Raw genomic sequence first — 19,663 nt, forward strand, 5'->3', positions numbered from 1 at the left:
ACCCATAAAGAAGGGGAGGGGGGAGGGGGATGTTTGCCCGGAAACCGGGAAAGGGAATAACACTCGAAATGTATATAAGAAATACTCAAGTTAATAAAAAAATATAGCTGATAATATATATATATAAAATATATTTTATTCTTTGTATCTCAAGGAAGACAAAGTACTAAATGAAAATTACATTGTGTGTTAGCCTTATTTAAAATAAAATTCTGATTTATTATGATTTTCTTTTGAGAAATATGATTAATAATTTAGACAACCTGTCTGAGATAGCTCTACAGGTAGAGGACTCAGTTTAAACTCAGATACACTTGAGAACTAACTTTCACTCACACTGTACGTTCAGACTCTTTTCTTAAGCAGTCTATATTTGATTTGGTTAATCAACTAATTTTATAAATCAAATATATACTATAAGGTAATCATTTGTAACTGAGAACATGCTCACATCCGAGTCACTTGTGAGAATTATTACAGAATAAAGCTTAAGAGAAAAGGTACAGTGCATTTCCTCTGACTCCTCAGTGAAAAGTGTGTCCCTCAGAGTGACACACTTAGGTATTTCAGTTCTATGTGGCTCAGACTTCTTGTTATCAGTCGAGGTAACAGATGCAGTAACATCTCCTGGACACTTTATTCTAGTAGGTGCCGAGCCACACAGTGGCATGTATGTTAGCAAAGAGACATGTTAGAGATCATCATAAACACAGCCCTTAAGGGAACGTACTGTGCCACGAACGAAGGAGCTGAATACTGCAGGGCACTCTTGCCCAACCTGGGAAGCTCACACCAAAATCCCCAGAGACCTCCCGAGTCCCAGACTCCATCATGTACAGCAGCTCGCACAGCTGATAAGCTATGGGCAGCCCATGTGGTCAGGACGCCATGCTTGAAATATCTCCTCAAACTTAAGTATGCCTCATGAGAGATGGCAGAGCTCCTTTTGTGTGCTCTAGCTAAGCAAAGTGGACTGCTATTAACATGCATTTGTTAGCAAGGAGCACTATGGAGCACACAACTCAATCACTATGCGCAGAGCAGGCTTGCACTATGGAGTACACAACTCAATCACTATGCGCATAGCAGGCTTGGTAATCAGGCAGTACTTGTTTCTCTCTACAGGGGAAAGACCTTATATAGACGAAGTACGTATTTATCTCTGTATAAAGTATTGTTAATTTAAAAATAGTTTTGACCTAACAAAATATCATCCTTGAAATGCTTAAATGTTAACCCTATATTATTTAAACACAAATAGGACATGTCTAAATCCTTTTACTGTCAGAAGACAGAAAACATTTGGCATAACAGATCTCTGAAATCCATTACCTTCAAGCTCTCTGTTTACACTTGTCAATAGACACTGAGGGCTGGAGAGCAGCTAAGGGGTTAACTGTTCCTACAGAGACAGGTCCTATAGTCGATTCCTAGTACTGACAGGGCAGCTCACAACCGTATGTAATTCCAGTACCAGGGAATACTCTGGTACCAGGTATCAGGCATGAACACAGTGTAGAAACATTTATGTAGGTAGAACATGCTTATACATAAAATAAACACATATCACTTAAAATAATTCTTGTACAACAGTCCATTTCATATCAAACCCATGTCCTCATTAAATGAGTTAGCATGTACTCTGCGTATAGGACAAAAGCTACATGCTGGCCACATCATTCTGGACTTCAAGAACTGAGAAAATAATAAGTTGTTATTAAATCTACTCAGCTGGTACCTTGTTACAGCAGCATGGGCAAACTAATGTGTCATTTCTTCACGATATAGCCACTCATAAATAAATGAATTATTACAGAGTCTAAAATTAGTATTACTTACTGGAGATGTACAGCAATATACATTAGTAGTTGTTGAACCTACAACAGTAACAAATTATTTTAAAGCTATTGAAAGTCACTTATCATATGACAGGTTTTATATTTTATCAAAATATCTTCTTAGTTGATATGTTTGTCTTGTTCATTCTGTAAATATGGGTAATATGTTAGGTACTCAGTCATTAATTTTCTGGAGCTGGAGACAAAGCTCAGTAATTAAGAGGACCGGATGCTCTTTCAGAGGACCTGGGATTGATCTCAGCACTGACAGACACTAGCTCACAACTGTCTGCAAGTCCAGTACCACAGGATCCCCTGCCCTCTCTTGCCTCTACAGGCACCAGATATGCAAGACGTATATAGCTATACACACAGACGAAACATCCATACACAGAAATAAAATAATAAAATAAAAATAACCGTGCTTGTCTTGTGTGAGTGGTTTGTTATTAACCAGATTTAAAGCAAATGGACTGACTAATCTTTCAAAATTGAAAACATGTTTTACATATTTTTAATGGATTAAAATATACATCAGTCCCAAAAGGCAGCACACACAAAACTAAACCCTCACAGGAGAATCCAAGCTTAAGCAAAAGTATGAACCAGCTTAAAACATGAACACATTTTACAAAGCGCACGTGGGTCTGGAGTATAGGAAGAAAAAAGTCTATCAGCAGAAACTGGCTGCTGTAAATAGCAACCGGTTCTGAAATGTCAATTTTATGGTGCAATAAACACCGTCTACCAAAAATGACCAAGCCATTATTTGGGAAAATATCAACACCTGCTTCTGTTTTCTTTGAGGTATCAGGGCAGACACATCAGCAGGTCAGGTATATAACTACATCCTCTTAGACCTGCCTACCAAAGACATTTTTCCTGCATTTCATCACCTTTAAATTAGAAGCTAACCGACTCAGAACCAGGAGCTAACGCTGAATAAACTATCGTTTGCCTTGGTATTAAATATGCTAATATCCTTAAAAAACATCAAGGATAATCTTAGTTTCAGCATACATTTAACTAAGATTTCAGGCTAATCTATTCTTAAGCTGTGTCACTAAGATGCCCCCTTAGTCAGGTGCCTACCATGGAGCTGACAGCTCTATGAATACTTTATTAGGTGACAGAAATTATGCAGGTGAGATTGACAGATTCCTTTGGGAAAACACTTGAAATCTGGCCTCAGGGAATGAGGATGCAGACATTTCCAGTCAAAAACAAGGCAAAGAAGTGTATCACTGTCTTCCTCGAGCGCTTAAGGTAGCGAGACTCACCCCTACCTACGCCCTTGGTCTTGAGTGGCCAAGCCCATGTAAAGAGCAACACTAGGAATAGACCGCTCAGATTCACAGACTTCACAGGGGTGACAACCACAGACACAGACGGGCAAGTGACATCAACTTCAGGCACAGAAGAAGGCTACCAAGCAACAACAGTCACAAGTGACTCACTCATTGCTTCCAGCAAACTTCTTTCCACAGTGTATTCCTACATTGCTACACTTCAGGAAGCAAACGAGTCAAAGCACACCAGTCAGCAGCTAACTTTGCGGAAATGCCACACTTTTATATTATGAACAAAATGGTGGTCAATGGACTCAATAAGAACAAATGAAAAAAAGAAAATCTGTAGATGAAATTTCAGTCAAATAATTGTTTATAGAATGAAGAAGCCAGCAAAACAGTGCTTTATGCTCAGTAAACAAAGTAAGTTTAGAAATGGGCAGAGCCCTCTCCTACAGAATAACCAATGATAAACCAACACTCACAATATTTTAGAGCCAAAACCTGCTTGGAAACTTGCCAAAACATGGACCAAGTCCCCTTCTTTCTGGCCTCTCATGGCACCCACTGCCAGTATCTTTCTGACACTGTAAAACCAAAAGAAGCAAAGGACACAGCCGACAAAAGCTGGTAAGATTAGTCTCAGCAGAGTATCATAAAACAGGTTTTTTTTATTTCTTTAAAAAGAAAATTTCTAAAAGACACCAAAGCAATGTGAGTTTACTGGAATTGACGTTCATGGGGGTCCTCAAACAGGAAGCCCTACTAAGGCCAGCTGACTTAGCTCACCGCATTTTAGTGAAATTCTCTCTTGTCTATCTGCATCCCCTTTCCTCCTCATCCTCTCCTTCCTCCCTCTTCCCTTCCTGCCTCCTTCTCTCCTGCCCTCTGCCTCCACGAATTAGCAACTGCATCTGCTGTTAGCTGACTAAACCCCTTGGTTGCAGGTGGACTTGTCTTCAGTTATCAGTGTAGAGAGCACACATGCGCCCTATTTAGACTCTGTTTCTCGGATCCAAAGAGATGATCGTTCAAGAGCTTAGGCAACGGTGGCCACACTCTGCTATCTCACTATTTTGGTAAATATCAAGCGATTGCTTAAAGATTAGTTTTGAGTAACTCATGTACTGTATTTGTGGTTCTTCCCTAAAAAAGAAACTCGAGTTTCACTATGATAATGAAGTCAATTTTGTTGCGTCCATTCAGTGCATATTTAGCACTCAGAGCACAGCTCTAAGGATCACACCTCACAGATAACTTTCAGCTCTTTACTGTTTTCTTCCTAGCAGCACTCAGAGTGTACAGATGGATCGAATCAGGGCTGGTCACATGGACAGACATGAGATCTACAAACATGAAAACTCGGTCGGAGGCCCCTCATAGCTCAGTCTGTTTTCAGGAGAAAGAACTCAGGTGGAATCACCTTTTTAATTGAAAATAAACACAATTACTAATGATCAGCCATCTAGGAGGAAGAGCCACTGGGGTTTCATTTTCGCAGTGGGGTTCACTTGACATTCAGGCTCGTTTTCAATAGGCATGCTAACTTCCTTCAACATCTACATGAGATTTCTTTGACTGCTGCAGTAAAATTGAAAACACACTGGCATTTGCATGACTTTGCTGAACAGGGACATAAAAACAACTTATTAGCTCTCCGGTAGCTCAAAGGCCATCCTAGCCTACATAGCGAGTTCCAGGACAGCCAGAAATACACAGAGAGACTGTCTCAAAACCAAACAAAACATAATAAAACAAAAGCAAAAACCTGGCTGGGATATAATAAATGCCAGAACGTGAAGTTGGACCCCAGCTGCTGCTCAGACCTCCACACCAGCTATCACCCCTGCACCCCTCGTCCAGGGCCTCTCAATACTGGGCGTGCATCCCTACCCCCCAGAGTCCTGGATGTCAGACCTGATCACTGGCACCTGGCGTGTAGTGATCACGCTGTATGCTGTATCCTCTCCGAGGATATCAATTAGAACTGCCAGAAACTAGCTGCTAATGCTGTGGTTTTCTGTATACAGGGGAAATAAAACCAAGTTTATGAGTTGACACTATTTTGAGAAAAATAATTTAACTGAAACTGAAAAGTCGAACAATATTCTGAGAAAAATGTCTTTAGCAAGTAAATATGGTCCCTGAACATATTCAACCTTGCTATGATTAAAAAAGAGTGACCATTATTAGTTGTTTTCTTTTCCTCTTTTTAATTCTGTGACTTAATGCCAATGGAAGTGGAATTAAGTAAAAGCCCTTGGACATGTGTTATGGTAAAATTAAACTTGCAGAATTGCTTTGAAAATTAATGTCTATGTACAGCAAATTTACTTACATTTTTGAGCAGACTGAGGAATTACCAACACAGAAAATCTACATACAGGATGTTTGCACTGTACGCCTGTACTTGGTATTGATAATTACAGAATAACTGTATACTTAACTGCTGATAATCTGGCAAAATATATTAAATCTACTTGTGGTACACTATAGAAACATTAAAAATTAAAAGTTATATTACATGACTGTATTTTCAAAAATCAACTACTTTTTCAGGAGTAAATACAACACAGTCATATAAAGACGCTAAGTTATTTAACATAGTATGACTTTGAGTGACAAGTTCTAACAAAAATGTATACGAGAAAATGTAAAGATCTAGTAAAACCTTTTATAAAGTCAGTATATGTTCTTACAATTAGATTTTTTACTATTAACTTTTAAAAGAGAAATGCTGCATTTATAACTGACATTCTTAAGAACTACATTCCTTTATATTGTACATGAATTCACATCTAACAAGGGTTTCTCTTTCACAGATGATCAGGAAGATGGAATGAAGCCTTTTCAAGTAAACAAAGTGTTCACGGATGCATGTAAAACTCAGGTAGTAGTGATCATTTCTACTGTAAACAAACACATGCGTTCACATACAGGCATGCACACACACAAACAAAAACCAACTAACATAGCAAGAGTTGTATATAAAGGCTAAGTGGTGCAGGCCTTTAATCCCAGCACTCAGGAGGTAGGATCACTGCAAGTTTGAGGCCAGCCTGATCTACACAGTGAGTGCAGGCTAGCCAGGGCTACACAGTGAGACACCATCTCAAAAACCAAAGAACCAACAACCAACTAACCATCCCAACATGGAACCTACATAAACAGAGCTGTTTGGGTTTAATGGCTTGCTTATTATTTCTAATAATATAAGCTGTACAGAAAAAAGGGGAGACCTACAACGAAAGGAGACCATTTACTTGAAAAAAATATACAAACTTATTTGTATGTCATGATCTTTAACTGCAGAACAAGCACTGTAATTAAATATTTCCAGAATGTGAGCTGTGTCAAGAGATACTCCACGATCTCCAGTCCTCCCCACAGTTATAAGTTAGGTACAGTTAACAAACGGGAATTTCCTTGGTATAGTATGACCTGCTAATATTTGCAGACTAATAAAACACAATGCTGGAAAACAGAGTGAATCATTTGCAGTAACTGTATCCCAGCAACAAAGGCCTAAATTTGTCTTGGAAATGAGAAATTCTTAATAGAATCATTTTACATTCTTTTGATCAAATTATTCCAAATTTCAAGCCTTTTAAGCAAAGGCTTCAGTAATTGGAGGGTTATTACAATTTCTTTCCCTGAACCTTCTTCCCCACACCTCTATCGTTTTATGAACGATCCTAATTAGTGGTGATTATCAAGAGAAAGCATGATTACTAAAAGTAACTTTCAGAGAAAGTTCTGTATGAATATAAGTAGCTTATAGAAGATGAACTGTTTTTCCAAAACATTCTAATGCTATTAGACTTTCTTTCCCTGAGTTACTCAATTTTAGTTTTCTTTGGGCAGTGGCAATACAGTTCAGTGTAGCTCCACAGGCGGGATCTGCATCTGTAAGTGGTGACTGTTATGAAGCAGTATGTGGAGACCTTGAGTCTTCATTCGGTTGATTGACAGACATGTGTCTGTCTGTGTGTCACATAACAAGTGTCAGTCACTTAACCTCTCCATCAGCTTTCTCACCGCTGGTGACGTCTAACATCTCTGAATTTACAGTTTTTCTGCTAGCTGTCTTCAGCTTGCCACTGAAATTCGACCTCTCTCTGCTTTGAAGGTTTACTGCATGAACTCCTAGACAGGATTCTTCACTCTCTGAAGAGCTATGGTCTCTGCCCATAAAGATCTCCTCTAAGATCTTTCTGAAATGCTAAGAGGTCATATTATTAGTCCATAAGGAGCAGAATGTATGTGTGTGTATGTGTGTGTGTGTGTGTGTGTGTGTGTGTGTGTGAGAGAGAGAGAGAGAGAGAGAGAGAGAGAGAGAGAGAGAGAGAGAATATAGCCCCAGGGAACCTCTAATCAACAAATACTTTTAATGTCCAATTTGGTAAATGTGCATACTGCCACAAAAATACTTTTATTTTAACAACATGCCAGAGTACAGTCTTAACAGAAAATAACTTCTCTTTAAGATAGAGAAGTGTCCTGGAATTAAGTCTGAAATGCAGTCTGTATGATCATATATAACATATCTACTTGTGCCTAGACAACATACAAAATTTTACATTTATATATAAAGAATCTGGTCAAATTACAAATGTGAGTATAGGTTTCTGCATAAGAACAATTTCTCTACCAACAGGTTTATAAAGTTCATATCTATATGCACTATAGGGTTCACTATTAGTTCTGTGTAAATATGCCATTCAGTAAAGCTTTCTAATTATAACTACATCTTCTATCCTGTGCTTAAGGATATTTTTCTTAAACAATTACATTGCTTCACCTTTGTGAGATACTGTTTGCACAGCTCCTAGCCAAATTTCCTTTCTTTGGGTTTCTCTGCAATGGGAGCTGGCCTAATTAAAAAAAAATAATAATGAGTTTGGGCACTGAGAGGAAGTAGTTTAAGACAGAAGAGAACAGTTCATTGTGCACAGAGCTGACTTTATAATGGTGCTCTGGAATAGCACAGAGCATGCCAACTTAACTGAGAGACCTAATGCTCATTACTCTTTATAAGCAGGAAAGTAACAACACTCATTGTTAATGGGCTCATCTCCAAATATAATTATGACCCTTAGGTATACCAAATAATTCTTGAACATTCAACCATATTAAGAGGTTTTAAGTTTAAAAACTATGTTATTTACTATGAAATGTTTAAAAATTATGTAAAGAAATTTAAGAGTTAAATTATGTGAGATAATACTTAAAATAGCATTAGCTTTGTTAATTAGGAACAGAAGTTGCCTTTCAGAGCTTTCTGGAAAGTATATAGAGTTGACATATACCATTGCCAGTATTTTCTGCAGCCAGCTCTTTTATCTTCAATGGAGTGGTGCTGGCAGCTGCAAATGAACACTTTATTACAAGTATCTTTGGTTTAGAGCAGAAGGTTTTCCCTATTTCTTATTATGCCAATGCGGTAACTTAAACACCATTAAAACCAAAATTTAGTCATTTCAATATTTGTGAATTTCCAGCAAAAGCTGCCCCATTATAAAACATCAAAGCCCAAACTATGGCCCAATTATTTGTGATGATAGGAAACTAGTAAACAAAACAAAACAAAACAAAACAAAAACCCAACCCTCTTAGTACAAACTATTTTCTTGAAGTGCACACACATCTTTAGCCCTAAATAAAGGCAAGTGCTACTGTCACACAGTAAGACAGGAAGACGCTCTGATGTCCCAGGAAGGTCTCTAGATGACGGTTTCCTCCACAGATAGTTGAGCACTAACTAGGGAAGGATCAGAAGCCTTGCACAGGGCTGGGATTCAAAAGCAAGAATTTCCTCACTCGTGTAAAGCCTACTTTAATTTTTTTTTATGCAATAGAATCTCTGAAAAATATTACTAGCAGTATTCATCTTTGGTTTGTAATCTGAAATTCTTTATCCATGAATTCATAACTTACTGCCTCGTGCATAACAAGTGAGATACGAGTCACCTTCACTATTCAGTAAAGTAGGCTCAACAGCCAGCTTGTACACTGCCTGTCTTAATGAAAAGAAACCAGACAAACGTGTATAACCATGTAGATATTTCCTCAAATAAAATACTACTTTTTAAACAGCTAATATCATCAAATCTAAACACTGGCTGTTGAAAACTTTTCTGGGAAAAAAGCCACACTCGTCTCCACTTATGAAAATCTATAAAAAGGGTTCTTGCAGGCTATCCCTAGAAGACAGAAGAATGTACAACACCACTGGGAAGAGTCACAACGATCCGTCGACAGCAGAGAAAAAACATACATGTTTATCTTTTTACTCGTTGATCACATATCACATTTAATACAGCTTTAAAAAGGAAAAGAAAAAAAAATCTAGTCCACTATTTTACAAACAGAAAAATAAAAACAAAAATACAAAAGATACATAAACTGAGCCATAGCAAGGTACAGTGGCCCTTGTAATCACAGCACTTGAGGCAGAGGCAGAGAGGCAGAGAGGCAGAGAGGCAGAGAGGCAGAGAGGCAGAGAGGCAGAGAGGCAGAGAGGCAGAGAGGCAGAGAGGCAGAGAGGCAGAGAGGCAGAGAGGCAGAGAGGCAGAGAGGCAGAGAGGCAGAGAGGCAGAGAGGCAGAGAGGCAGAGAGGCAGAGAGGCAGAGAGGCAGAGAGGCAGAGGCAGAGGCAGAGGCAAAGGCATCTCTGTCAAATCCAAGCCACCCTCAGTTCACAGACGTTCTAAGCTAGCCAAGGCTACACAGTGAGGTCTTGTCTCAAAAAGTAAAATAATATAAAGTTGAATAAAATAAAATGAGCGAACACACTATGTGATCTTAAGATTTTAAGCTATGTAGGGTGCTAGAGACACTGAATAACTGAAAATTGAGTCAAGACAGATTATTTTTAGAACTGAATGAAAATGAAAGCAAAATATACTCAAACATAAGAGACGCCATGAAAACAGATCCACACTGAATTCATTGTACAAAACTCAACTCCGAATGGATTAAAGACTTCAACATAAACCAGACAACATAGATCTGATAAAGAGAAAATGGGAACACATTGGAATTCAGTGGGACAGGAAAATTCTAAAACATAAAAAAGAACTTAAAATCGAACACCAAGAATATAAGTAATACAATTATAAGTGCAGTAAAAATGGAGAGTTCTCAAAAGATGAAACACAAATGCCAGAAACACATTAAAAATGTTTAATATCCTACGCTGTCATGGAAATTCAAATTAAAACGACTTCGAGATGTCATCTTACCCTAGTCAGTTAACCAACATTAACAAAATATATGACAGAAGATGCTGGCAAGGATGAAGGGAAAAGGGAACACTTATTAACTGCCAGCACCAGTGCAAACGTGTACACTATGAAATCAATCCACCACAAGATCCAGCATAACACTCCTGGACATATACCTAAAGGACTTTACATCCTACTACAAAAAATACTCACTAATGTACACTAAAGACCCTTTGAAAAGATATATTAAAAACCTACTACCATAGAAGCTGCCTAAAATATATACATATATGAAAGAAATTTAAATGGAGTCACCATATAACGGGAGAGACAAGTGCTCCAAAAAGACAACTTACGGCACTAGGTATAACCCCTGCTCCAGATTAGAGCTCGTTGAATCACTGACTAATGGAGCTCCATAACCCCTCCCCTGAAACACCACAGGCTATGCTGAGCTAGAGCTGACCCTCCACAGACAGACAGTAGCGCCCCACTGCTCAACACAACGCTTCGTTATGTCATCACACACGGAGAAGCTGAGCTGGTGCACAACCCAGAGCACTGGCCATATTGACCAGGATTCCTGGAAGTGCAGTGCAGGAAGATACTCCTAATGCTACCGAAGACAGAAAATGGTTTCGCTTAGCTACAAACCCTATGGCTTACAACAGTGACGCTGAGAGACACGCTGCTGCCATAGTGGAAATACCTATTAAGAGAATCGCCGACAGCTTTTTGCTTTGATTCAGGGCCCACCCTGTGTATAACCCATACTGTACTGTTAATATGGCCAATAATAACCTGACAAACCTGGCTCTGAGGGAGAAACTCACAGCTAAAAATGTCCAGGGAGTGCGAGACTTTGGGGCACTCAGTCCTAAACAGGGGGTCTTTATCAAACCCTTCCCTCAAAGCTCAGGGACGTATACAGGAGGCAGGACGCCATCAGACAGAAGCAGTGGATAACTCCAAAGAAACAGCGTCTTGTGGACACAACAGGGCTGATAAACATATGAACTATCAGAGGCTCGACAGACTACGTAAGACATCACAAAGTCAAGCGAGGCAACATTCCAGCACAGAAGGAGCACGACCACCCACTCCTTACCAAGAAGCCATGTACAACGTTACACGCTGAGGGAAGAAAAGTCAGTGCTCTCCAAAGGAGTGACGCTGGGTAAGCCAACCAGACTCCAGGGTAGGTCCTCTGACCAGGAGTAGCGGCCAAAGGGACTCTGTTTTGTGTGCTTTGTTTTTTGCTACACTTAGGCTTGGTATTTTTTCTTACTGATTTTGTTTGTTTTGTTTTTTTCTCCTTTTTCTTTTTGAGAGGAAAAAACATGGAGTTGTATGCATAAGGAGGTGGGGAGGACCTGGGATGAGTTATAGAGTGAAAAGAATATATATGATCAAAATACACTATACAAAATTTCAAAAATAAAATTAATTAATTAAAAAAATAGAAACTACCAAAGCATTTTCCAGGGTGACTACATTTTATATGCCTATTAGCAATGTTCTCTCACTGAGTCAATACAGCTAGACAAATAAAAACCCTTTTCATTGCAATCAGATCTTCTAAATGATTTCATGAGAGTTTTGTGTTTATTACTATTTTTGAGGCACTTACCTTCACATAATAAGACAAATAAAGTTAAGTGTTCGTTGAGAACTTTATTTTGAACAATAGAAAACAGTAGCAAATTTGGAGAGTTCTGAGTTAAATCTGCCCAGACTTTTTTTTTTTTTTTTAAATTTCAGTTAGGTATGACTTAAAAAAATAAAAAATAAAAATCCATTTATGTTAGGGAAGTTCTTCCCTGTAGAAACAAACAAAAAAAAAAAAAACAGCTTTGATCTCAATTTCTTGGTATGTTTCTAGTTTTTTAAATAAAAAAGTTTGAGATAAAACAGCATTATAATTTTAAAGGTATTAAATTATAAACAAAAATGTCAAGAAGTTTTTATATTCTGACATTGACAATCTTCTTAAAAGAAACAATATATATAATTAACATATATATGCTAATTTGGAGTCATATCTAGTGTGGTAAAGTAGAAAAATACACTAGTATCTCAGAAAAAAGACTGTTGAAAGAAAATTGTTTTCATTATGTGATTAGGAGACTTCTGTCCCTGTTTATACTTTCCAGTGGAACTGCCCTCCAGTAAATTTCCATAGCGGGCAAGTGCCAAGAGGTGTGCATAGGTGTTGCATCTGGCTTATCCCACAATCAAAATGGAAAAAGAATTAAGTTGCAAGAGAGTTTTTACAAAGTTTTGATGTTGTCCATGTTATTTGCTGAAGACTGAAGCAGCCGTGTATTGTGACAACTTCTGTCAGGCTATCACTTCACGCAATGAGGTCCCCAAGCAACAGAAGAAGCAGCAGCTATAACATCTCAGAAAGCCACTGTAGCACTCTCCCCAGGGCCCCATGAGGAACACTGAAGTAGCGATCTGTTTTAACATCCTTCCCAATAATGCAGGTGGATGTCCTAGAGTGAGAGGCAAGGGTTACCACTAGAAAGAAACAGTGCACTCTACCTAAAGGCCCTAGAACCAGATTCTATAGTTGGCAATCTCTGAGGAAGGGCATTACTGACCTATGTCGTTGGAAACTTTTGTAACTCCTGACTTTCTGACAAGTCTTTAGAACATGTCCAAGTATTTGGAATAGTATAAGGCTGTATTTCCACACAGTAGAGCCTCATATCCACAGGGAAAGACTCCTTCTAGGCCTCCATCCTCACTTCAGCTCTATCTCCACCATCTCCCCTTGATTAACCAGATTCCGTGTACAAAAAAGGAAGAGTGTGGGCTGGAGTGCTGCCCTGTGGCGAGTGCTTGCTGGTGCACAGGAGGCTGTGGCGGTGAACGGTCCACTCAGTCTGCAGAGGCATACAACACAGCAGCTGGGATGACGACAATGACCTTACACTGAGGCCTATTATAACTTGTTTGTCTCGTGTGTCAGTTCCTTCTGTAGGCCTCAACTGCTCTAACAGAAAGCAGGTGGGGAAACTGAGTACTTACTTGTCATCATCATAATACACTTTCAAAAAAAAACCTTTAGTCTTCTTCAATAAACACATACAAACATGGATTTCAAATATCTTGCTAGGAGGTGCTGACGTGGCTGTAGGCAGGAATACCTGCCTAGCATATTCAACAGGAAGGAAGAAGACAGAAGACCAGAAGCAGGAGGGAAGCGATGGGATGAAAGGGTTCGTCACCTTTATCATCTTTCAATACTTTAGGGTCTCTTCTCTGCAACGACTGATAGAATTTCCTAGAGTTAGTAGCTACTTGTAGGAGAGGACTGATCCATCTAAGAACTACTGGAGACTGGAGAAAGCTACAAAGGCAAGGAGTTTGCGGGACACGTGGTATAGGAAACCTTTATTCTGGGTTTTAAGAAAAAGACCATATCCATCCCCATGTCTGAACTCAGAAGATAAAAATCCATAAGGGAAGAATAGTAGATGATTCTGGGCTTGGGCTCGAACTGCTCATTCTAGTTTATCGTAAAAAGTATGAAGTCACATGGTATTACTCTATCATAATGGTGTATGTAATTGTGTGAACATTCTGCTGTAGTTGATGTTGTTGGTTGACTATTGACATTTTCACCAAGTCTTTCGCTAGCAGAGTAAAATACTGTAACATGATTAAAATAACTTAAAACATTCCTTTTTTAAAACAGAATTTATCTTGTAAAGATTATCATTATCTTCATGAGAATTCTGATGACGTATCCTGTTCATATACACTATAAACTATATGGATGTCAAGTTAGGCAAAAGTGTCATATAGATAGGGTTAAAGTAATTCTAAAGTTTGGTTTTATATTATAGGACTGAGCAAATGAGCAAACGTAAGGATACACTGGGGACTGATTAGTCTGAGCAAACAGCAGACAAACCCAAATCCAGACAGTCAGGGGAAAAAAAGCTGCAGCTACCAGAAACCACATTGTTATAAAAAACAATGTAGAAATTATTATTAGATAAAGAGACATAAAATTAAATGTGCTGCTTCCAGAAGACTATAGTTTAGAATATAACATAGCTGACTTAAGTGCCCTGCTTTGGTAACTGCAGTATGGCTGTGTATAGAAGTCCCTGGGACGAGTTACATATTCAGGTGTAAAGCTGAAGGAGTCAAAATTTATTCCAAGGGTTAAAAAAAAAATCAAATCTTTAGCTCTCTTTTCTTTAAACTAAGTATTTTGAATTATTACCCTATGTTTAAGGAGAATTGGGATTAACAGAAAAAGAACTGTAGATTAAATTTATTCAGTTTAATAAAATTGCTGTATGCTTACCCAAAGGACTTCTAGTTTCAAACACTGAGAATGTGTTGAGAAGAACACACATTCATGTGAGTAATTATACTGGACAAGAAGCATGATCCAAAACCCCAAGTTGAAGTATAAGACACACCGGGGATGGGGTTTGGGAAATAGTTCATCTGGTAAAGTGCTTGTCAAGCAAACAAAGGGAAGTGAATTCAGATTCCTAGCACCTTTGTACAAGCCAGGTGTGCTGGCACACATCTGCAACTCCAGCACTGAACAGAGTGAAAACAGATGCCTGGAGACCCCTGGCCAGCCATCCTAGCCAAATGGATGAACTCCACGTTCGGAGGAGAGAAAGCCTATAGCAGAAAATAAGACATAACTGTGGAGAACAAGTGAGGAAGACACCCTTCATGTGTATACATGCACACACACACACACACACACACACACACACACACACACACACACACACACACGCACACACACACACACACACACACAGTACCAGCGGAAGGACTAGCAAGATGACTCAGCAGGTAAAGGTGCTTGTGTGAAAGCCTGAGTTCTGTCTCCTGCTCACTGAGGTGGAAGAAGAGAAGCAACTTAAGGTATCTGCCTATGACACACCACGTGTGCACCACATGTCCACACATACACCATGGTATGCACACTGAAACGCAAGCATCACACATACACATATAACAATAAAATTAAAAAAGGTTGGAGAGTGATTTATTCCAACTACTGTACTAGCTAACATTTAACATTTACAATTTACTTAGGCATTGTACTGAGTGCTTTACATATTAATTCACTGAACGCAGAAATAATCCTAAAAGACACTGTCACTATTATCTCTTTACAGATGCAACTGAGGCAACAGAAGTACAGAGAGGCTGACTCTGGCCGCAGGCTACCTGTGCAAGCGGTTGCCCAACTAGGTTTTGAATCCGGGCAGGTGACTCCATGAAACATGGCTTGAATAAATGAAGTGGCATTTGAATCAATTCTTAAAGGGTGAGTATACTTAAATAGGCAAAAGATAATGAAGGTATTTATATGGGTTGAAAAGGAAAATTGAGGCTATAGAGATAATTAATATAGATTAAAAGTGAAGCCGAAAGGTGATAGGTAGTGTAAGATATGAGGCAAAAAATAAACTAGAGAGTGGTAGATTGAGAGAAGAGATTCTAAGGATGAATATAGCCTCTGTTAGCAAAATAAATAAATAAATAAATAAATAAATAAATAAATAAATAAATAAATAAATAGCATGGTTCTTACAGTAGCCATCAACTTTTTTATACAGTTCAATCAATGAAGTAGAAAACATCTAAACTACCAGACAATTCTGTGTATCCAACAGTGGGCACTTTGTAGGCACTAGTCAATGATTGCTATGTGAGTGACCCACAGCGATCTGCTGTGCAATCTTATTTTTCACACTATTTATAAAAACCAGGTGACCTAATAAAAGGGATGTAAGTAGGAATGAGGTTTGTAGGTCAGCAATAGCTTCATGTCTCCATGTTCTGTGACTCGAGTACATGGTGTCTCACTGTCAAGTTCTGGACGGTAATCAAGGGCAGTGGCAACAGGTTGTATGTTCTGGGTTTGAGCTCTCACTGGCCAACAACTCCACAAGGAATAACAAAAGGCTCTGGCCTTTGTTTTAGGTTGATTTTCAAGATTATTTTATGTGTTTTGCCTGCACGTATGTATGTGGTATATACCCAGGTTCAGATCCCAGCACACATATGGTGGCTCACAACTGTGCAAGGGATCTGATGTCCTCTTCTGATGTTGTGAGCATCAGGTGCACCTGTGTCCCGGGGCTGAGCAGTCATCATTCTCTTGTTCTCGGCACCCCTGCTTTCCCCGTCTTCCACCCCAGTTCCATCTGCCTGCTCAATTATTCTCATTTGATCCTTTATAAAACTTCTAAATCATCTTCTAGTGAGATGTTAAGTAGTGACCCCTAACTGGCCAAGATGCAGAGGATAAGAGAATGTAGGATGCTCAGTCCCATGGAATACAAATACCTCAACTCTTCCTCTCACACATTGCTGATAGGGCAGGAAGAATGTGAGAGCCAGAGGCAGTACATGATTTCGAGGACACTGTGTCTCCTTGCTTATGTACAGCGGGGCAGCTAAACTTAGGAACTACAGCAGTTGTGACAGGAAGCACAAGACTTATGCAAGGCCAAGAAAGACCAAATCACAGTGTGGAGAGAGGAGCTGGGCATGAGGTCCCAGACCAGCCAATGAGCGACTGGTGACTGTCAGCACTGAGAGGGAGAGTCCTTTTTCTCTGAGGGGGCGGCCCGTGGTAAGTGGACAACACTCCAGGAGAAGGCTATACAACTAAGAATATCTGGGAAACACAAATTGTTTTCTGATGTGTTTAAAAAAAGAAAATCCAATGCTGAACGAGCAGGACACGGGGGAGGGAATCTGGGAAAATGTGGAGGATAGGGTTGAATATGATCAAAAGCCCTTGAACGGAACTCAGAGAACTAATAAAATATTTTCTAAAACTTATTTTTTGCAGCAAAAATAAATCTTATGAACAAGAAAATAAATGAAGAAATAAATCTTTGATCTATACTAAACAATTTCCACCTAAAAAAAGCACCTTAAATGGTATTTAAAAATCAAGTTCCCTTTACATGATTAATAGAGTTTCTGAAAGGAAAATCCATAAAGTCTTATAAGAGGATAAAGGGCTGAAAACGGGTATAATAACCTTGAATTGGCACCAAGCCTGCCCTTAGGTTAGGTCTACCTATGAGAGGCCTGCACTGGGAGAGCAGGATGGAGAAGGGAAGCTTGTCCCAGGCAGTCTCTGCAGAGCTGGGACAACCACAACTACGTAAAGGCAAGTCCTTTCGAAAGCTGTGGTCCTGCGAAGACACACACAAAAGTCCCAACAACAGAAGAAGATGACCTCAGCCACGAGGACAGAGAGACAGAACCATAAGCTGAAAAGCTAAGGGCAATGGTTCTAAGTTCTACATTGGAGATGCTTTAATGAAGAACTAGAAATCTGTGAGATTACCCTAACCCCAAACTGGTGAGAACCACAGATTAAGGTTTCGCCAAACGGAACTTACGCTGTAACATTATAAAATCCGCAGGCAGTAAGTAATTAGAAGTGCATTCACCAGAGGAAATGAATGGCAAAATTAGAACCCCATGAATATCAAGTACCAGAAAAAATATCCAACATAAAAATTATAAAATCAGGAAACTGAAATAAACAAAAGCAAATATAATTATATAACTATAATTAAAACAAAGCAAATATAATTTAGGGTAATAAAATATAGTTGTTCAAATAAACACTAAGCAGTAAAGAGCTACTTCTTTAAAATAAGACTTTGGACAGTTGAGGGAAGAAGTATAAATTACTAGATGATGAACGAATTTTTAAATTTTTATTATACTTGATAAATAGAATTGTAGTTATTTATGATATCACTTGTATATTCTAAATAAAACTCAACATTTGTTTTAAAATATGTCACCAAAGGGGGGGAGAATTTAATGAAGTCATTGTAAGAAAATATGGAAAGCGACAAATCTGAGTGATATGAAACTCTAAAACTAAAACAAATACTCACTGGATATTACTAAAATGTTAAATACGCCAATGCGACATTGCAAGTCTGGGAAGATGGCTCTGAAGGGAGTATCCGGACGGAACACAAAGCTTACACCAACTAGCAAAGCAGAGCTCACCTTCCTTCGGGCTGACGGCGGCAGGAAGGCTGCTCCAGTCAAGGGTCCAAGCAGGACAAGGGTGCGGAGAAAACATGGCTTCAATGCCCTTTTCCTAGGAAAGGAAGCAGGTTCCAAGCTGGTGAATTAATAAAGCCCTGTTTTCAAAGGCCACATTTCTACTTTCCACACTGATAAAGACAATTAAAAGTAATCACACTTGCACCAAGATATTTACTTATATAAAAAAAACATAAAATGTTAGATAAAATACAAGATCTTACTTTAAAATCAGCACCTTGCTATTATTTTTTAATTGTGTAATAAAAAGTAATGCTGAGGACATTTAAAAGTAATAAGCCAATAAACATACAAGGCAGACCCTGGAGAGATGGCTCGGGAGTTAAGAGCATTTGTTATCTTGCAGAGGACCTGGGTTTGGCTCTCAGCACACACAGGTCGCTCACAACCATTGTTAACACTAACATCCAGGGAATTCCATGTCCTCTGATCTCCTCTGGTACCAGGCAATCATGGTGCTCACATAGACAAGCAAGCAAAATACTATATACATAAAGTAAGTGGTGTAACAGAAAAAAGTCACTTGAAAACAAAACTTTATCAAAATATATTCATAGACTTAAAAATTCTGACCTTCCATTGTCCATTAATGTCTATCTTTATACACAAAAACCATCTATGTAAACTGCAAGCTACATCTACTGTACTTTAAAACTGCCAACCTAGCTCACACGTCAGAAAGATTGTAGGACACAAAGGCTAGTATATTTATTTCAAGATAATGTTTAACATATATGGCAAAGAAATTGTACTTGTGAAGTCGGAACAGTTTGATAACGTAAAGAAGATCTGTGTAATGACAATCAATTGACAAGCCAACCACACACAGGAAATACCACAAGGCCCTATCACTAGAGGGAAGCCCACAGGCAGTTATGGCTGCTGAGAGAGAATCCATCTCCCCAGGAACAAGTTCCCTATTGGTTATCCAATCTCAAGTGGACAGCCCTAGACATAAACACATATAAGCATCATTAAATAGATTCAGTGAGGTTTTGGTGTGTGTGTGTGTGTGTGTGTGTGTGTGTGTATACACACATGTATGTAAAACAAGAGTAAAGAAAAGGCCATCGATTTGAGAGATGGAGGCAAACACACACACACACACACACACACACACACACACACACACACAATTGAAGAAGAGACAGGGAAGGCAGAAATGATGTAAATACAGCACTCGTGTATAAAATCTCAAAAAAAAA

At 38.8% G+C, this 19,663-nt stretch overlaps 1 protein-coding gene across 13 annotated transcripts in view; it reads right to left on the reverse strand.

The window, feature by feature from the left end:
• Positions 1-19,663, reverse strand: part of Gstcd (glutathione S-transferase, C-terminal domain containing) — a 94,980-nt gene that overhangs the window by 55,024 nt on the left and 20,293 nt on the right. For 12 of the 13 annotated variants that reach the window (NM_001395013.1, NM_001395012.1, NM_001395011.1 and 9 more), the window contains one exon: positions 18,399-18,492. In NM_001395013.1, coding sequence (NP_001381942.1) covers positions 18,399-18,492 — 94 coding nt within the window. Of the gene's footprint in view, positions 1-1,091; positions 8,002-18,398; positions 18,493-19,663 lie in introns of those variants that run through there. The other variant, XM_039102459.2, reaches the window with a different exon arrangement.

This window comes from Rattus norvegicus, chromosome 2 (assembly GCF_036323735.1).
Source record: "Rattus norvegicus strain BN/NHsdMcwi chromosome 2, GRCr8, whole genome shotgun sequence".
Lineage (NCBI taxonomy): Eukaryota > Metazoa > Chordata > Mammalia > Rodentia > Muridae > Rattus > Rattus norvegicus.